The 20,553-nt window shown below is 50.7% G+C and overlaps 1 protein-coding gene across 1 annotated transcript; it reads right to left on the reverse strand.

Annotated features, from left to right (window-relative positions):
- Nucleotides 1-7,426: 7,426 nt before the first annotated feature.
- On the reverse strand, nt 7,427-13,491 carry SLC39A3 (solute carrier family 39 member 3). The gene is made up of 4 exons (XM_084884666.1): nt 13,357-13,491; nt 12,539-12,659; nt 11,357-11,670; nt 7,427-8,397 (listed from the first exon to the last, which is right to left on the reverse strand). Exons 3-4 carry the CDS (start codon nt 11,564-11,566, stop codon nt 7,663-7,665), a joined length of 945 nt encoding a protein of 314 aa, XP_084740792.1. The 5' UTR covers nt 11,567-11,670; nt 12,539-12,659; nt 13,357-13,491; the 3' UTR covers nt 7,427-7,662.
- Between the last annotated feature and the right edge of the window lie 7,062 nt (nt 13,492-20,553).

Below are 20,553 nucleotides of genomic sequence, written 5' to 3' on the forward strand. Positions count from 1 at the left end.
GATGCCGGGGTGCAAAGCAGGTGGGGTCTGCTGCTTCTGGACCCCTGAGTGGGAGCGGGCGCGCTCAGGGTCACTCGGAAAATCAGGTCCGGGACATGAAGGGGAGAGGGTGGAAGTCACCCCGGAGACAAAAGGAAAGGGCCACTGGCAGAACTGTGTAAGGGGCACACCCTGGGGACGGTGGGGGTCCTGGTGCAGCCCAGGGACCGGCTCCAGAAAAGGTACTTTGGTGGGATAAATAAATAATCAATCAACTAATAAATACTATATAATTTCATTAACCAATGTTGCCCAATAAATTCAACAAAAATTTAAAAGAAAAACAATAAATAGCCCTGGCCCGTTTGGCTCAGTGGATAGAGCGTTGGCCTGCATACTGAAAGATCCCAGGTTCGATTCCGGTGAAAGGCACGAGCCCAGGTTGTGGGCTCGATCCCCATTGGAGGGCTTGCAAGAGGCAGCCAATCCATGATTCTCTCTCATCATGGATGTTTCTCTCTCTTTCCCTCTTCTTTCCTCTCTGAAATCAATAAAAAAAATATTAAAACAACAACAACAACGATAAATAGATGTGTGAGAAGATAGAAGGAGCCCCAGAGGGCTTGGGGCAATGGGGGTGTACTGGAAACCAATCCCCCATTGCAGGGGTTTGTTGGAGGGGGAGACAGGAAGGAAGTGAAGAGGACCTCCACCTGGGATGGTAACTAAGGGCAACCCACCAGGGCGGGAGAATGGCAGGTGGGCCTTGAGGGATCTGCTGGAGCCATTTGAAGGTGGAAAGTGAACAAAGGGGCTTTGGGGGAATGGATTGTTTTGTTTTTTGGTTTTCTAGTATGAAAATATCTTCCTCCAAGACGTAACTGAGAATAAATGTGCGTCTTTCAGAGGTGTCCCTGCATTTGACATGACTGTGTGCCCGTTTAAGCTCACAGCATGCCATCACCCCTGCCTTCCTGAAGACCCACCAGGAGGAGCAGAGACTCATCTCAGAGGAGACCAGACCTTGGAGGGCAGCGGCCAGGCCAGGGGTGGGTGTGAGGCAGCCCCGAGCATCAGGCCTGTTAAAGGAAGGGGGCTCTCGATGGGGAGGCGGACACCAGGGTCCCACAAGGAGCGGCTTTCTGGGGTCAGATCAGCTGGAAGATGAAAGAAGCTCTTTGGTAGGTGGTGAGCTCCCCACCATGTGATGTGTGAGCAGATGGTCAGCTGAAGCCAAAGAGTCCCTCTGGTTCTTGGTTCCTTGATTCTTGCTGACCCACTGTTTCTGTGGCTCTGGCTCAGGCAGACTCTTCTGGGCTTGAAGGGCCCCATTTCTCCAGACTCGGCTTCTCCACTGCATCCCCAGCCTCTCCAACCTGGACAGTCTCACCAGCTTCCTTTCTGGCTCCCCAGGGTCACCCAGCAGCCTTCTTCCATCCTGGCATTCAAGCCCCCAGCCTTCCACACGAGCCTCGCCTCCCCCAACGCCGGTCCTGTCTCCCTTTGCCTCCGTGTCCAGGCCCAGCTTCTCTGCCTGGCATTCAGGTGTCTTCCTGAATAAAGTCCTCATCGTTTCCCATCCCCTCCCAGCCCTGCACACCTCCCTCTGTCCTGTCCTCCCCGCTGTGGGGTGCCTCAGAGGGTGGACTGGCCCCACCCTTCATCTCAGAATGCTGTCAGCCAGATATGGAGGCAGCCCGGTGGGCAGACAGATGCTGACTTCTGGTCTGAATCACCACGTCCCAGCCAAGTGCCCCTCTGAGTCTTAGCTTCCCCATCTGTGAACAAGGATCACTGCTGTCTGGCCTCTCAGAGTTTGGGGAGCAATTGGGATGATCCACATGGGGCTATGGGGCACACAGGGGCTGAATCAGTAGCCCAGCTCCCTACCACACTAACGGCCTGCCTGCCTTCATCTCCTGAGTGACCGGCTGGTGCTGGGCTGGGCCTCTGGCCTCCGGCAGATTTCTAGCTCCTGCAGGCGTCATCCCAGGCTGGGACAGGCTGACTCATACACAGGATCGTGGGCACAGCAGCAGTGCCACTCTGCAGATGCTATTTATAGTTCTCAGGCCAGGCTTTCAGCCTCCAGTGCCAGGGAGGACAGGCCCGAGAGTCCCCTCCTCATTCTCCCTAGGGCACCGAGGCCACTCCCCACCCCAGCACCCAAAACTAGGACGGAAGTACCCCCTCCCCTGTGGCCATCAAGACAGCTCAACTCCCAGCCTTCAACATAGGCCGTGAGCATAGAGGTGTGTATGGGGGAGTCACCAGCTGTGCCCCCTCTGGTACATGAGGTGCAGAGAAGGCAATCAGCTCACCGGCTCACCAGAGGTGGCCCAGCTGGGAAGAGGCTAGACTGCGGCTGCAACTTCATTGGGCTCTGAAGCCACAACCCAGCCTTCTGGCTTTCTGGGTCCCGGCTCAGGGTCGGGCACCTGGCCTTCTGTTGTCCATGTCCTGCAGAAGTCCTCTCAGCTGCAAGGGACAGATGTTCACCTACACCCGTGGTCGGCAAACTGCGTCTCGCAAGCCACATGCGGCTCTTTGGTCCCTTTAGTGTGGCTCTTCCACAAAAATACCATGGCATTAGAAGAAGTTTAAGTTTAAAAAATTTGGCTCTCAAAAGAAATGTCAGTCGTTGTATTGTTGATATTTGGCTCTGCTGACTAATGAGTTTGCCGACCACTGACCTACACAGTCCCAGTTCGCTTGCCCTTGCAATCCATGGGTCCTCTCCCTGCCTCAGTGCTCCAGGCAGGGGCCAACCTACCTCATTTACCCCTCGGCACCCCCCTCCCCCCCCCTCCGCTCCACTCCAGCCCAGCATAGCTGCCTGTGTGAGAGGCAGCTGGGTAGAATTCTCTGCTCTCGGCTCACACTCCAGGACTAATGCAATCATGCAGGCAAAGCGGAGGCCGAGCTTCACGATGGCCTCTCCGATGCAGTTTGGGCCACCAAGGTTTCCATTTGTGTTTAAGTTTGGTGTCAGCATTTTAAAATAAGGAGATTGCCAAAAACCAGTTTGGAAAAACGAATGGGCTGGCATCCATGAGCCTGAATTCTGCTGGTCAGCATGTGCAGGAGCTGGACCCCAACCCAGGGTGGCAGATGCTGGGTCCTGACGAAAGCCACCTGCCTGGCCCCTGCTGGGAAAGCTTCCGTCTTGTGACTCACACTTAGCCCTCACAGACTTCCTCCCTCACCAGGTTGCTAAAATTGACCCTGCTAAAATTGTCTCCGCCTCCCTTCACCCTGCTTTTTTTCTTTAGGGCTCTTATTGCTCCCCAATATTGATCACATGTTGATGTAACATGCCTGCCTCCCTAGAATGTGAGCTGCCTTCCCTGAGCTGGATCTCTCCTGGGGCAATCCTGTCCCCAGGGGACACTGGGCAGTCTGGGGACATCTGGATTATCACACTGGGGGTGCTCCTCGCAGCACGAAGGTGGGGTCCAGGGATGCTGCTCAATACCCATGTTCAGACAGCCCTCCACAGTGAATGACTTGGCACCCCAGTATTGAGGGAAGACCCTGCAGAGGCAGCCAGCTTGTTGGGCACAAGGGGCTCAGCCGGTCATTCATCGGAGAGGACCTGTCAACCGTGGTGGCTGTGTCCTTTTCTCAAAACGCAGTGCCTCAGCAGTGTCTCCCAGGCACCCAAAATCCAGGGCTCTGAACTGCCCACCTGCCACACCCGGTTCTCTCCTGCCGGGCTGGGCATGCAGCAATCACTTCAGCCCTCAGCCAGAACACCAAGGCCTGCCAGGTCAGCTGTTCTCGCCCAGGCAGTTGTGGAAGCCTGGAGGGTGGCAGGGATAAGAGGGGGTATCCCTGCTCCAGTCCAATTTGGCCAAAGCACCCTGACACCCCAGAGAAGGGTTTTAGGGTCTTCGCAGAACCACTCGCACACCCTGCAGCAGCTCCGCTCTGCCCTTGGGATCCCCAGTCACTTCCCCACCCGCAGGTGGTTCTGGGAAGGTCAGATTGGTGGGTCACTGGCTATGTCTTGAAGCTGGTAGTTAGCTCAGAGAGGGCCCAGGCTGGGTAGCTGGGGTGCACGCCTCTCTCCTATTGCTGGCCGGAGCGGGTCTGAAGGTACTGTGCTGGGAAACACCATCCCGTTAGTTGCCTGCGTTGGGGGCCCTGAAGAGGCAGACAGGCCCATGACTGGGTGCTCTCCCTTCTCCGCCCCGTGATGATAACTTCTGCACAAGGAACACAAACAGCAACAACAGAAGCCCCGGCACACTGTTATTATGGTTGATTTAATCTGTGAGGTCTAGATGCTGCCTTCTAATTTGCTTCTCTTTTGTCTCCAGATCAAGCAGGGGAACCCAGTTGACTCCATCCAGCTGTCGCCGGTGCTGTGAGCCAGTGCGGGCAGACTTGGCTGGATCACCCTCTGGGGTGAAGTTGTACTGGGCAGTGTAGGGTGCTGAGCAGCATCCCTGCCCCCCAGCCCCTACTTAATGCCAGCAGCATCCTCCTGTGACGACCCATGTGCCCACACATGGCCCAGAGTCCCTGGGGGCAGAACCACCTGGACTGAAAACCAGAGTTCACTGAGACCGCTGAGGAGGAACCCGCGTCCAGGGCCACGTGACGTCAAAAGTTGCAGAAATGGATGAAGCCTTTTGTGGCCAATGTCCCGTTCTGTGTTGAGTGCTGGTCCAGGGCCTCAGGTGATAACCGACCTGCGGTCTTAGTCAAGCCAAAGCTCCTGCCCCCACATGGCCGTGCTCCCTTGTCAGAGCTGGTGGGGCTGGCGCTGCCTGGCTGGCCTCAGAGGACCCTGGAAGGATTTGGCCACCATTGGCAGGCAGACCTCAGGAATGAGTGTTTTTTCTTTAGCCTCTGCCAGATGGGCCAACCACTCTTCCTACCTCACTGTGGAGACGTTCTGATCCTTGGCCAAAGTGGGGAAAGCGGACCCACACTGGTTGAGAGACACCATCCCCCTGCAGCTGGTGGGCTCATGGTGGCTCCTGGCATTGGATCCCACTGAAGGCAGGAGGGGTAGCCTTCAGGAGCTAGTGGGGCAGGCCATGTCCTTTCCTACCATCCTGCTCCCCAGACATCTCAGGGCCTTAGTGTCACCACGGGGCCTACAAGCACATTTGCTAGGACTGGTGGGACCCTAGAGAAAGGGACATCTGGGAGTGGCCACAACCCAGGATAGGCACAGGCAAGCTGGGGAGACAAGGATGACAGGCTGAAACCGGTTTGGCTCAGTGGATAGAGCATCGGCCTGTGGACTGGAAGGCCCCGCGTTCGATTCCGGTCAAGGGCATGTACCTTGGTTGTGGGCACATCCCCGGTAGGGGGTGTGCAGGAGGCAGCTGATCGATGATTCTCTCTCACTGATGTTTCTATCTTTTTCCTTTCCTCTCTGTAAAAAATTAATAAATTAAAATTAAAATAAAAAAGGATGACAGGACCCGGGACAGTGATGTCGAACTGAAGGATGGGCAGAGGACACTTGGGGACTTCCCTCCTCGTTGGTGTGGCAATGCCCTTCCTGGGCCTGCTAGTCTGGAAGCTGCTCAGAGTAAGGGGAAACATGGTCTTGGAAGTTCCCCTTTGGGGGAGGGGGGGCTGCTTGGAGGACAGGCTGTTTGGTGTCTCCAGGGCCACCCCAGGAAGCCGATGGCTGGCAGGAGGGCAGGGACCCTGCTGTGTGCACTTTTGGTGATGGGGTAAGGGACATGGAGCTGGGGCCCCCTGCCCTCATGTAGGGTTCCCCCTGGATTCACGGGGACAGGGGCCCCTGAGCCTCCCTATAAAGGAGCAATCTCCCACCACACCTCCAAGTCAGGCCCTGCTGCCTCTCTCCTATCCCCTGCCCTGTCCCATCCCCCCAGCTGAAGGCAGACTCAGAATCTGGTGGCTCCATGGTGGACCCACCCTGCTGGAACCTTCCAGTTCCTGGGTGAAGTGGGGCAGGTGGAGGCCACAGCATCAGGTTTAGGATGCTGCCGAGGATGATGTTCCCGCACCCACAGGGTCATTTTTCTGGCTTGAGATCAGGACCAGGCCATGGAGGGTTGGGAGATAGGCCCCTGGTAAGTTTTAGATAGAAGTTCCTAGAAATGGGCCCAATACACTGACAGCACCAGGGTAGGAGTTAACAACAGAGGCGGCGCCAGGGCTGTTGTGAAGGTCATGCCTTCTTGCACCTTGACCAGGTAGCAGCAGGCCAGCCCCTGGGGCGTCCACCTTTGGATAAGCAACAGTATGCTCCTGGGGTCCCCAACCTGGCGAGTGTGATGACCAGGGCTTCACTGAGTCCAGGGCAACGGGAAGAGGGCCCTGTCCTTGTTGGGGGATTTAATTGGCCCCATTGTAGCTCTTCCTAGCAGTGGTGGGCACAGGAGGGCAATTTGAGATTTCAGAGAGGCGCACAGCTTGGCCCTGGGCCTCCCTGCTGAGGCAGGACGCAGGAAGGTGTAGCAAGCAGGTCCTAACAGCCGGGACAGAGCTGAGAGAAGCTGAGGCTGGGCAGAACTTAGCCCAGGTCACCAGGCCTAAGCATTCTCCCACCACACCTCCAGGCCAGGCCAAGCAAATCCCCCAGGAAAGGCTCACCCCATTCCCAATACCCAGGCATGCCCCAGGTTGCCAGGACAACAATGGAAGCTAATGAGAGGTTGCCATAGCACCAAGGGTTTGTACCAGCCAGGCACTCGGCAGTTAGTCTCTGCTCTCTTGCACCACCTGGGACTGGCTTCCTCTGTTTGTGTCTGGTGAGGGGAACTTCCTCTGTCTGTGTCTTTGGCCCCTGCCCCACAGCCTGCAGAGTCCATTTTACTCCAGAGACCCTGGGCACACATGGGACTGTGAATCAATAGCCAAGCTGCTTCCTGGCCCTGCCCGCACATCTCAGCCCATGGGTCTGTTCCTTCAGGGAACCCACACTCACCCTGGCCCAGCAGCCCCAACTCCCAGGAGGGCAACCTTCCCAGGGGGAGCGGGGGGGAAACAGCACCAGAAGGCAGAGGAGACGGTAGTCCTGAGGCACCCAGGACCCTGCCTGTCCCTGCAGTGGTAAAGCTGTGGGGGGCAGGAGGCACAGAGCTGCCCCATCTAACCACAGAACAGACACTCCATGCTGGTGGCCTCCTACCCTGTTTCCTCAAAAATAAGACAGTGTCTTATATTAATTTTTTCTCCCAAAGTTGTGCTAGGTCTTATTTTCAGGGGATGTCTTATCTTTCCGTGCGCTAGGTCTTATTTTCGGAGGATGTCTTATTTTCGGGGAAACACGGTATTAGCAGCAGAGCCAGTGGGGGAGAGGACAGAGGCCAGGGAGCCTCCCACAGCTCCTGTCCTGGTCCAGGTTGTGTGTGGTGTAGGAGGATCTTGGCCTGACCCCATGTGGACGCCCAGCCCTGCCTCCCATGTGAGTTGCCAGATCCCCACGCCCAGGTCGACATGGCCACACAGCTTTGGTAAATACCTTTAAGAGAAGTATTTTACAATGGGGTTGCCCTGAGGCTGGGAGTGTAGAATCTAGGGCGCAGCTTGGTCTTGGGTAGCCTCTGTGTGCAGACAGCGGCTGGAGCCTGAGCTCCCTGTTGGGGGGAGAGGGAGCTGGGGAATGTAGCCTGTTCCCACCTGGGGGCTCCCCGAGAGCTCCGGCAGGACAGGAGGCCAAGACAGACAAGGACAGCAAGGGGACGTTCACCACTTGAGGAAGACCATGCCGGCCAGCACGGCGTAGCCCAGCACGAGGAAGAGGACTTTGAGCAGCCGGTCATTCTTCTCCTCTAGTTCCTTCCCCAGAATCTCAAAGAAGGTGACGAAGAGAAAGGTGCCACCCACCAGGCCCTGCAGCAGCACCGAGGCCACACTGCTGGGCACGCCCTGTGCACTCTCGATGCCCAGGCCAATACTGATGCCCAGGGGGATCATGGCGCTCACGGTGACGGCCAGCTTGGCCGCTTCCCTCAGGGGCATGGAGCTCCGGGCCATGTTGATGCCTAGGGCCACAGCTACCAGCGTCTCGTGGATGGCCACACCCACGAACAGGCTCACTACCTTCTCCCCCTCCTCCAGCAGGCCCAGGGCCAGGCCCTCAAAGATGGAATGAGCCGACAGAGCGAAGACCAGGCTGAGGAGGCGGAGGGGGCTGGAGTGTGACAGCTCCTGGACATTCAGCCCGTGGCTGTGGGTGTGAGGCTCCATGTAGATTGCGTGGCCCCGCGCAGCCCCCATGAAGGGGCTCTCGTACTCTGAGTCGCTGCCAGCGTCTGAGCCGGCATTGAAGGTTTCCAGGTCGATGAAGGACGGCTTCTCCTTGCGGAAGGTCAGGATGAGCTGCTCCAGGAAGACAGTCATGAAGAAGCCTAACATGACAATGGTCTCTGCCAGTGGGTAGTCAGTGGTGATGTGCCCAAGAGTCAGAACTTTCTGGAGCTGGAGCAGAGGATGTGAGAGAGGAAGGGACGGGAAGAGAGGTGAGAGGGGTTCAGAGGCAGGGACCCAATGCAACAGGGCTCATCTGACATCACTGTTCAATTAGCAAAGCACAGACATACCCAATTCATATGAGAAGTAAAAGGGGAGGTAGTGACGGGCTCATCCTTGATGGATTAAACAAAAACCCTATTATAAAAGGAGGCATGAGGCCTCACCGGAGTGAGCTGAATTGTGGCCCCCAAAGATACATCTACCCAGAACCTCAGAATGTGGCCTTATTTGGAAGATGGCTCTTTGTAGATATATGTAAAGTATTAAGGGCTGAATTGTGTCCTCCCTCAAAATAAAAATTCATATATTCAAATCTCTAAGCCCCTAGTACCTCAAAACTAACCATATGAGGAGAGAGTCCCTTGAAAGAGGTGATTCAGTTAAAATGGGGCTGTTGGGTGGGCCCTACTCCAAGAAGAGGAAGAGACACCAGGACCATAGAGAAGCAGAAAAGGGACGCCTGAGCAGGACCCAGCCCTGCCAGCACCCCGAGTTCAGACTTGCAGCCCCCAGCCCTGGCAGAGAGTAAGTGTTGTTTGAGCCACCCCATCTGTGGTACTTTGTTTTGCCACTCCAAGAAACTCGTACATAAGATCCTGAGATGAGGTCATCCTGGGTTACAGCAGGCTCTTAATCCAATGACAGGTGTCCTTATGAGACAGAGGTGACAGACACACACGCAGATGCTCCATGTGATGACGCAGCCAGAGAGAAGGGGTGACATGTCGGAAGCCAGGGATGGCCGGCCACCACCAGAAGTGGAGAGAAAGCATGGAGCAGATTCCCCCTCAGGGCTTCAAAAGGACCCAGCCCTGCTGTCACCTTAATCTAGGACTTCCGGCCTTCACTGCTGTGATATAAACCAGCCTTTCTGGCCCCAATACCCGCGTGGGGTTTGCTTCCTTATAATCCAGATGGGGCTCTGTTCCCATTACTCCAGCCTCTTAGGTAAAGGCTTGTCAGCACATTCAGACACCCATCAGATCCCTTGAGTCAGCACCATTCAATAGAATGTTCTAGATATACTTTCTATCTGTGCTAATATGGGAGCCACTAGCTGTGTGTAAGGACTAGAAACATGGCTGGCGCAGCTGAGGACTGACATAGTGAATTGTACTTCATTGTAATTCACTGAAACTTGACTATCCAGCCGTGCCAAGCAGCTGTCACACTGGACAATGCAGTTTTAGACACTGTCCAGCAAAGTGGGCTGTGGGCCCCTCGAAGCACAGGTTAATTTCCCCTGGATTTGTAAGGAAGCTTGCACACACTGAGCTCTTTCCAGCCCTGGGGCTGTGCCATCGGCTCTGTCCAACATGTTTCTCCTTCAGTTTTACTCACAGCTCATGCTTTGGGTCTTGGCTTACATATAATTTCCAAGTCCTCTACCTAAACCAGGTACCCCAATCTCTGCTTACTGCCCCAATCTCTTCTTTCCCTCACAACCTTCATTACAACCTGTGATTGTCCATGCACATTCACACACACAAACAGACTTCTCAACTGGGTCGATCCTGCTCTCAAGGGAGAAACACAATGTGTGGAGACATTTTTGTTGTCATAACTTGTTGGGGGAGGTGTTGACGTTGGGCAGGGTCATTCTCTGTGGGGGTCATCATGGGCACTGTGGGGTGGTAAGCAGCATTATTGACGCCCATTCACTTGAAGCCAGGAGTACCTCCAGTCATGACAACCATAGATGTCTTAGACATGGCCCCATATTCCTTGTGAGCAGTCACCCCTGGATGGGAACCCCTACTGCAGAGAAGCTATTTCATTCATTTGCTAAATGTCTCAAGGAGGCCTGCGTGTGCCTCACTGGGGGAAAGACCAGCTCACGATAAACACAAACTACACCCAGAGGGATAAACATGGATTGGAAAAGACAAGACAGACACACAAAAGCCACAGCTTGTGGCACGACTAGGCACGGGCTGGGAGGGACCTGAGCTGATGAGGCGTGGGAAGTCTGTGGGCAGGGATGCAGCACAGGCGTGGTTTCTGGAGGACCCTGAAAGGCCCAGGTGCACGGAAGGGGGATAGAAAAGAGTGAGGCCATTACAGTAGGCCAGATGTGAAGTAGGAGGATGAGAAGGGTGATACAGTAGGAACACAAGAAACGGGGGCAATTCTGAAAGTGGTACTGAGGGTGCAGAAGCCATCAGACAAGACTCTAATTTAACCTCATCTATGCCACCTGTATGACTATCCTGTGCTGTGTAATGAAGGAACATAAGTTTAACAGTATAAAGTAACACAAAAGCGTCATCTCACAGATCTGAATGTCAGAAATCCAGGCACAGGTTGCAACTCGAGGATAAAGCAAGAAGCCATGTTGGGGAGGCCCATTGGACAAGGGACTGAGGGGAGCTCTCAGCCAGCAGTCAGAAAGAAACTAGGTCTTGAGTCTGACAACCCACCTTACAACTACATTAGCTTAGAAATTGACCCATCCCTAGTTGAACCCTGAGACACCTCAATCGTTGCCTCCTGAGAACCTGGAGATGACCCAACTAAGCAGTGTCCAACCCTTGACACAAAGAAACTGTGAGATAATAAATGTGTGTTGTTTTAAGATGTTACATTTGTTATCATTTGTTCCGCAGCAGTAGCTGACTAATACAGGAGTTGAAGAGAGGCCACAACTGCCAACTTCCGTACAAAGTGTATGCTCCCAGGGATAGAGGGTCTGGTTAAGTAACAACTAATGAGCCCACCGGTTAGGAGCCCCAGGGAAGGCTTAGAGAAGAAATGCACCAACCAACGCATGGTCACACAGCAAATTCACTTTCTACTTTCCATCACCCTTAGGTGTAAAGGCTCCCACCACATTCAGGGTCAGAGCTGAAAAAAGCATCAGAGAGCCTTGGCATTGTATGGCTGAGACCGTCCAGGGAGCTCTTACCTTTTCCCTCACAGCAGGCAGTAAAGCATTGAAGCAGGTGGCCAGAAAGACCCCACCTCCAAAGGTGTTGCAGAGCGAGAGGATCTTTTTCGAGCGGTGGGCCTTCTCAAAATCGGACTCGATGATCTTCACGGGGAGCAGGGAACCCAGCAGCATAAAGAAGAACACGCCCACCATGCAAAGAATCTTGACCACTAACAGCTTCACCATGGTGACAGCCTGGGCTGCTCTGGTCCCCGCAGGGCCAAACCATGTGTGGATGTACGCTCCTGTCCCACGATGTGCTACCAGGGGCTCATGCCTCAGTCCAGTCACTGTAAACACCAGGGACAATTGCATCAGCCATTGGATTATCTGACCAGATCTAGTGACCAAGCCCACCCTGCCTTCCTCCCCCTCATACTTCACCCCACTCCAGGCCTGGCACACATCCCTGCCTCCTGCATAAACTTATCCATGGCTGCGATGTCCAGTACAGCAATCACTCGCCACATGCGTCTGTTTACGTTAAAAGTCAAGAAAACGGCCGAGACCTGTTTGGCTCAATGGATAGAGCGTTGGCTTGGGGACTGCAGGGTCCCGGGTTCAATTCCAGTCAAGGGCATGTACCTTGGTTGCGGGCATATCCCCAGTAGGGGGTGTGCAAGAGGCAGCTGATCTATGACTCTCTCTCATCGATGTTTCTAACTCTCTATCTCTCTCCCTTCCTCTCTGTAAAAAATCAATAAAATATATTAGAAAAAAAAAAAAGTAAAGAAAACATAAAATTCAGCCCCTCAGCTGAACTACCTGTATTTCAGGTGCTCAGTAACCATGCGAGTCTAATGACACCACATTGGACAGCACAGAGAATGTTTCCATTGTTGCAGAATGTTCTATCAGGTGGTGGTGTTCCATTGGTTCCCTACAGACCTCACGTAAAATCCCAATGCTCTGCCCTGAGGTGAAGGCTCCAGGCCATCGGCTCCTGCTTCACCTCACTCCCTCTGGCCTTTGTGGTCCCACGTGTGCCAAGTCCACTCTTGTCTCGAGGCCTTTGCGTGGCTTGTACTACTCTCAGGCTGGAACATGTCCCTCTATGACCTTCCAATGACATCTTGTCTTTCAAGTCACTACTTCCAGGACCCCAGAGAAGAGCCTCCCCTGGCGACTTCCACCCAAAACAGTGTCCCCTGTACCTACCCAGATGCCTGGTGCACAACAGAGATTCAGTAACGGCTGGCAGAGCAAATGGATGTGCTGAAGCATGTGGCCTTCTTTACATGACTCAATGAGCCAGTGTGGAGCAGGTTTCCCTCTGGACCTGAAAATGTCACCGTTAGCCTGAGGGACCTTGGCTGCTCCCTGTCCTCACGTTTTCACCCAACCTCCCAGTTCTCACTGCCCAACCCCCCCCCCCCCCCCACTTCAGTGAGCTCTCCAGGTCTCAGCTCAGATGCCATCAGTAGGGGGTCTCTCCCATCCCACTGCCTGGCATTTTCCTGGCATTATATGTGCTACAGAGAACTACAAATTTAAGTCCCGGAATGTCTGCACTGGCCCTCGTCTGCGACATCTGTGGGGACAGCGGCTCTGTTTTTCCCAGCCCAAAGCCAGGTACACAGTAGGCGGCCAACAAATACCTGCTAGGAGTCCCTAGGACCCAGTCTGTGGAGTGGGGGTGAGGGTGGCCTTGGCGCTCTCAAAGCGAGGACTGAGCGGAGAACCGGACGACTCATTCATTTATTTAGCACGTACTGAGCGCCTTCTGTATGCCCCGCGAGGCACCAGGCGCCCCGCAGAGGACAGGGCTCACACGGCCCCTCCCCAGTGGGGACAACTCACGCTCTGCAGGTGGAACCACCGCAAATCACACAGATCTTGCCAATAAAGAGCAGATGCCTTGCCGGGCCTGGGTTAACGGGCTGCACAGTTTCCGCCAGGGCCCGGCCCCGCCCCTGCCCCCAGGCCGCGGTCCTGCCCCGGCTCAGCCCCGGCCCCGGCCCCCGGCCCACACATACCTGCGAAAGGCCCGCCCCGCCGGAGCCTCCCGCCGCTCAAAGGTAGCGCGGTCCAGACCCTACAGCGGCGCCCCAGGTGGAGGCCCGGGTCGGCGAGGCGCAGTTCACGCCCCGCCTACACCCCTGCCTATTGGCCTTCCCAAGCACCGCGGGCTTAGACAACCCATTAATTGGCTGCAATGCCTGCCACTCATCCTGAGACCCCGCCTCTCCTACCAACGCGGAAAAGTAGTTTCCTAGCTAAAGCGGTAGGTACAGCCTGGGGCAGCTCCGGCGGGAAACTACAACCCCAATAGAACAGTTCCGGCAGGGTTTGGCTTCCAGAGCTGTCCAGGGGCACTTGGTGCTGAATCCCGCTCAGATTGAGCCTTGGCCACCTGCGGGACACGATTTCCTACAGGAGGCTGTCTCTCCCCGAGCGTCCTTGCTGCTGATGCCCTTTTTGTAGGCATAAGAAGCAGATTTAGGGGACTCTCTCCCCCTCCCACATGGGAGTCTGTACTGTGAGATTCTCCCCTTCCCCACGTGGGAACCTGTACTTGCTCTTCAATAAATGTCCATCTTTGCTAATAAAAAATAAGAAGGCCGAGACCGGTTTGGCTCAGTGGATAGAGCGTTGGCCTGTGGACTGAAAGGTCCCAGGTTCGATTCCAGTCAAGGGCATGTACCTTGGTTGCAGGCACATCATCAGTAGGGGGTGTGCAGGAAGCAGCTGATCGATGATTCTTTCATCATCGATGTTTCTAACTTTCTATCCTTCCTCTCTAATAAAAATATTTTTTAAAATCAATGTTAATCAGCTTAACAATAACCCACAACCTTCGGACCAACTAAAAATATTTTTTATAATCAATAAAAATATTTTTTAAAAAAATAGAAGAAGAAGAAGAAGAAGAAGAAGAAGAAGAAGAAGAAGAAGAAGAAGAAGAAGATTTATCGATTCAACATCTCTGCTGACTAGTATGTGCCAGGACCTTTCCTAGAACATCTATGAGCAAAATAAAGATCTCCCTTTTGGAGCTTACATAGGAGAAGACAAGGAAAATAATGGATAAACAAAACAAATGGAATTATATCAGAAGGTGACAAGTGCTCTAGAATAATAGAGCTAGTAAGGGTGGTGGATTTCTACTTAGAAGAAGATGCCATAAATAGTTATTTGAGCAAAAACTTGAACGTGAAGAAGTTAGTTAAGAGGATAATAGCATTTCACATAGACATACACATTTAGGCATGAGTGTGTAAGAATGCCAGTGTGGCCAAAACACAGTGATGTGGGGAAGTGTATTTGGAGATAAAAAGAAGGCCTTAAATCATATTAAAAGGACTTTGAGGGAAATTGGAAAATCACTGTAGAGTTTTGATCAGAGATGTGACAGATCTGACATTTTTTTTTGTTGTTTATCCTCACCCAAGGGTATTTTTTCATTGATTTTTAGAGAGAGTAGAAGAGAGAGGGAAAGACAGAGAGAAAAACATCAATGTGAGAGAAACACATCGATTGGTTGCCTCCTGTACAATCCCTGACCAAGGTTTGGGCTGGAGAGGAGCTTGCAACGAAAGTATCATGTCCTTGACCGGAATCAAACCCGGGACCCTTTGATCTGCAGGCTGACATTCTATCCGCTGAGCCAAACTGGGACATATTTATTTTTAAAGATATATTTCCATTGTTTTATTGATTTGTTTTAGAGAGATAATCAGGGAGAGGGAGAAAGAAACAAGTGGCTGCCTCCTGCATGCCTATTACCAGGGATTGGACCTGAAACCCGGGCATGTCCCCTTTTTAGGAATCGAACCAGTGACTTCTCTGTGCATGGGGCAAGACTCATCCAAGTGAGTCACACAGATATATTTTTTAAAATATATTTTTAGCCGGCACCGGTTTGGCTCAGTGGATAGAGCGTCAGCCTGCGGACTGAAAGGTCCTGGGTTCGATTCCGGTCAAGGGCAGGTACCTTGGTTGCGGGCACATCCCCAGTAGGGGGTGTGCAAGAGGCAGCTGTTCGATGATTCTCTCTCATCGACGTTTCTAACTCTCTATCCCTCTCTCTTCCTCTCTGTGAAAAATCAATAAAATATATATTTTTAAAAAATATGTTTTTATTTATTTCAGAGAGGAAGAGAGAGGGGGAGAGATAGAAACATCGATGAGAGCGAATCATTGAATGGCTGCTCCTGTACACTCCCTACTGGGGACTGAGCCTGCACCCCAGACATTAAGCCTCCTTGTCCTCCCAGTCTCTGGCACCCAATATCTACTTTCTGTCTCTATGAATCTGACTCCTCCCCATACAGTATTTGACTTTCTGTGTCTGACTTATTTCATTGAGCATAATTTCCTCAAGTTTCATTCATGTTGTAGCATTATCCATCTTATTCTTAGTATCTCTTCCTATGGCTGGCTCAGGGTAAGCTGAAAATAAGATTTTAGTTAACAAATGAATGCAACTATCTTTTTCATAAGTCTGGTAACTTTTATAAAGGCAAGTAAAGCAACATTTCTTTTTCAACATTCCATTCTTTTCATCTAAAAAATGTCAATAGTCAATTCACAGTCTTCATCTGACTTGACCTATTGGCAGCTTTGACACAATAACCAAATGATTCTGTTAAAATATGTTGAATCTGCCTGGCTGGCATGGCTCAGTGGTTGAGCATAGACCTATGAACCAAGAGGTTATGGTTTGATTCCAGGTCAGGGCACATGCCCAGTTTGAGGGTTGTATCCCCAGTAAGGGGCATGTAGGAGGCAGCCAATCAATAATTCTCTCTCATCATTGATGCTTCTCTCTCTCTACCTCTCCCTTCCTCTCTGAAATCAATAAAAATATATTTTAAAAACTATAAAAATAAAATAAACAGATGAAGATCATCATCCAATTTATGTTTTAAGGTTATTGTGACCTCTTTGTAAAGAAAGACTGAATTGTAGGGGAGCCAGCGTAAAAGCAGGGAGACCCATTAAAAATCACATGGGCAAGAATGGAAGCTAGTTTAGATGAAGGCATTGTCAAGGGTGGGTGAATTTGAGAAATACCTTGGAGGGTGAATTGACAGGACTTGGCCCTGGTTTGCCTGGGTGGGCTGCAATGGGGGAGGTGTCAGAGTGACTGCTGGTGTTGTTCACTAAAATAGGAATGACTGGCAGAGGTACAGAGATTGGAGGTGTCAAAAGACAGTTCGGTTTTGCATAAGTAAAGTATGTGATAGCTGTGAGCTTTTAATATTGGATGCCACTCTCTGCCTGCTTTATGATTAGCATGCTATAGGTGGTAGCCATTTTTATTAGTAGACACAAAGTGCCTTGACTTTTTTTCTGGTTTCCATCATTCACATCAACAAAAATAATCACTTGTAATACTAGCACACCAAGTAAATGCCCACAGGATGACTCCTTCCTATAGAAGAATTCAGGAGGTGCAATATTTATTCATGATTAGAGAGCCAGGCTGCTCAGAGAAGGAGCTGCATAAGTGTTTGGTTTTTATTCATTCAAGACATATTTTTGAAAGAGTCCTAGGCTCCAAGACTTGTGTATGGGATGGTATGATAGAAAAACTACCAACAAATTTGACTGTGTATTTAAAATTTTTTCCACAGTGAAAGACACATGGACAGGCTTAAGAAATAAGTGACAGCCCTGGCCAGGTAGCTGAGTTGGTTAGAGCATGGGAGTAATTTATATTTTTGTCAAATATATATTACAAATGTAAAACACAAAACTAACCCACTCCATGGCTCACTTTTGTGTGTGTGTGTGTGTGTGTGTGTGTGTGTGTGTGTATATATATATATATATATATATATATATATATATATAATTTCATTGATTTTATTTTCTTTTTTTAGAGAGAGGAAGGGAAAGGGAGATAAAGACATCAATGAGAGAAACATTGTTGATGGGCTGTCTCCTGCACAATCCCTACTGGGGATCCAACCTGCAACCCAGGCATATATCCTGACAGGGAATCACACCAATGATCTCTTGGTGTATGGGATGATGCTCAATCCACTTTTTAAAAATTGAAAATTATTGGGGTAACATTGCTTAATAAAATTATATAGGTTTCAGCCAAAACTGGTTTGGCTCAGTGGTAGAGCGTCGGTCTACAGACAGAAAGGTCCCAGGTTTGATTCCGGTCAAGGGCATGTACGTTGGTTGCGGGCACATCCCCAGTGAGGGGTGTGAAGGAGGCGGCTGGTCAATGTTTCTCTCTCATCGACATTTCTGGCTATCTGTCTCCCTTCCTCTCTGTAAAAAATCAATAAAATATATTTTTTAAAAATTATATAGGTTTCAGGTATACAATTCTACAACACCTCATCTGTATATTGTATTGTGTTTACCACCCCAAGTCAAGTCTCCTTCCATTACCATTTAGCCCTCCTTTACCCTATTCTCTCTCCCCCAAGCTGCCTTTCCCTCACTTTTAGTGCATTCAATTTGTTGATTTCAGAGAGGAAGGGAGAGGGAGAGATAGAAACATCAATGATGAAAGAGAATAATTGATCGGCTGCCTCCTGCATACCCCCACTGGGGATGGAACCCATAACCTGGGCATGTGCCCTTGACCAGAATCAAACCTAGGACCTTTGAGTCTGCAGGCTGATGCTCTATCCACTGAGCCAAACCAGGTAGGGTCTATTTGTTGAATTAAAAAAAAAATGGTTAGAGCCTGAATTAGTCAGGGTCCCAGAGAAATAGAATAAGGAAAATAGATGATAGATTTACTTTAAGGAATTGGTTCATATGGTCTTGGGGGCTGGCAAATCTGAACTTTAGAGGACATACCGGCAGGCTGAAGCCTCAAGAAGAGTGGATGTTGCAGCTCCAGTCTAGATGCAGAATTCTCTCTTCTTTGAAGAGAACTTCAGTCTTTTCTTTTGAAGCCTTCAACTGATTAGATGCAGTCCACCTACGTAATAGAGGCTAATCTTCTCTACTCAAAGTAGACTCATTTCAATGTTAATTTCTTCTAAAACACCTTCCTGGCAATATCTAGACTGGATTTTGACCAAATATCTGATAATGTAACCTAGCCAAGTAGACATATAAAATTAACCATCAGTGCTTTGTGTTCTCTTTAAGAAAGTTTGTCTATCCCAAATCATGTATTTTCTTCTACAATCTTTATAGCTTTGTCTTTAATAGCTTCCATTTGTGTACATTTCAAAATCAGACAAAGCTAACCTGCAGCATAGAACGCTGGGGCAGCTGCCCTTTGGGGTGGTAATGACTGGAGGGGCCATGACAGGGGCTGGTCAGGTTCTGTTCTTGGTCTGGGTGCTCATGACATGGGTTTGTTCCCTTTGTGGAAATTCATCGAGCTGTTTGCTTATAATGTGTGCACTTTCATGTATGCATGTTACATTTTGATAAAATTAAGCACAATAATTAAAAAGAATACAGAACAGACTCCCCAAATCTACCAGAGCTTGTAAGACTTAGGAACAGCTATGAGCTGAGCAGAATTTCAACCTCACCACTGAAAGGATTCATATTTTAAAATATATATATATTTTTGCCAAAACCGGTTTGGCTCAGTGGTTAGAGCATCTGCCTGTGGACTGAAAGGTCCTGGGTTCGATTCCAGTCAAGGGCATGTACATTGATTGCGGGCACATCCCCAGTGGGGGGTGTGCATGAGGCGGCTGGTTGATGTTTCTCTCTCATCGATGCTTCTAGCTTTCTATCCCTCTCCTTTCCTCTCTGTAAGAAATCAATAAAATATACTTAAAAAAATTAAATATATATACACACACACACATTTTTAATTGATTTTAGAGAGGAGAGAGGAAGACAGAAACATCAATGATGAGAGATAACCATGGATTGGCTGCCTCCTCCGCACCCCATACTGAGGTTGGAGCCTGTAACCCAAGCATGTGCCCTGACCTGGAATTGAACCATGACCTTCAGGTTCATAGGTCAACACTCAACCATTGAGCTAAGCTGGGCAGGCAGGTTTCACATTCTGAATGGTGGTCCCATCACAACACAGAGCCTAGCAGGCGTCCCTGGTTGTAAGGACTTATACCTCTGAGAGGAAAACCAGCTCTAGAATCACACATTAATACCCAGAATTGAATCATTTTTAGGTCCAAACCTAGGTAGTTTCATGATAGATTCGGCATCTTTCTGGTCCTGATGCTCTGTGTGCCTCTCCAAGGATTTAGGTGGTGGAGAGGTTATGGAGCTGGTGCGCCACCTGGTGGCCTCAGCTTCTTATCTACAAGGGTCACATTCAGTGAGCTCCATCATTTTGCTCCAACTTTGAAATCATCAGTTTGCACGAGGGAGGACTGGGGTGGGGGAAGCCATCAGTTTGGGGTTTTCAAGTTACCCAAGTTGGGGTGAAATCTTTGCTGAAAGATTTACAAGGGCACTCTAGAGCCAGTGAACAATTATTTTTGCTGATGGCAAAATGGTCTGGGACATTGGTTTGACACATTTATCTAGGCCGTGTGTGCTGGCAGTTCCAGCAGGTGGGGTTCTCAGTCTTAGCAGTGCTGACACTGGGGCCGGCTTATCTCTGTGGGGCTATCCCTGGCCCCAACCCACTCAGTCAGGAGCAACCACCACAGATGTCCCCAGACTTGGCCTAGTGTCTCCTGGAGAGCAAAACTGCCCCCAGCTGAGAATCCTGCTTCTGTGAGATGTATTTTCTTTCTGTTTGCTTCCTGGGACTTAATCTGCCTGCAGGAAAGACTTGCTGACTGTGGAGATGGAAAGGACAGAGCCTTCGTAACTCCATCTATGGTAGCAGCCCCTGCCTTACATCGTAGGCTCATCCTACTCCTGGAAGCCTTTTTAATCACGATTTATGCCAAATCCATTTTTTAATTGCCTTTCCTTTTTTTTTGTTCAATGCACTTCTGACAGGCATATTCAGAAATATTCTATTTCTAACTCATGTGGGATGGAGCTGTAATTATCATGACACACTTGTCAAATCACACGGAAGACACTGGCTTCTTGGATGAGATTGTTGACAGGTATGTTTTTTTTTCCATTCCCACTCAGCTAGCAGTTCCAAACAAGGAAGTTTCTGGGTCTTTGCTGAACAGTTAGGCTTGGGGTACACTTGGAGCAGCTTGGGCAAGGCCTTCCAGTGAAGGACACAGGAGGGGAGGGAAGGAATGGAGATCTGGGAAGACCTAGGACACAGGTAGGTGCTTCTGGAATGTATGGCT

This window comes from Pipistrellus hanaki (assembly GCF_964339955.1).
Source record: "Pipistrellus hanaki genome assembly, chromosome: 5".
Taxonomy (NCBI): domain Eukaryota; kingdom Metazoa; phylum Chordata; class Mammalia; order Chiroptera; family Vespertilionidae; genus Pipistrellus; species Pipistrellus hanaki.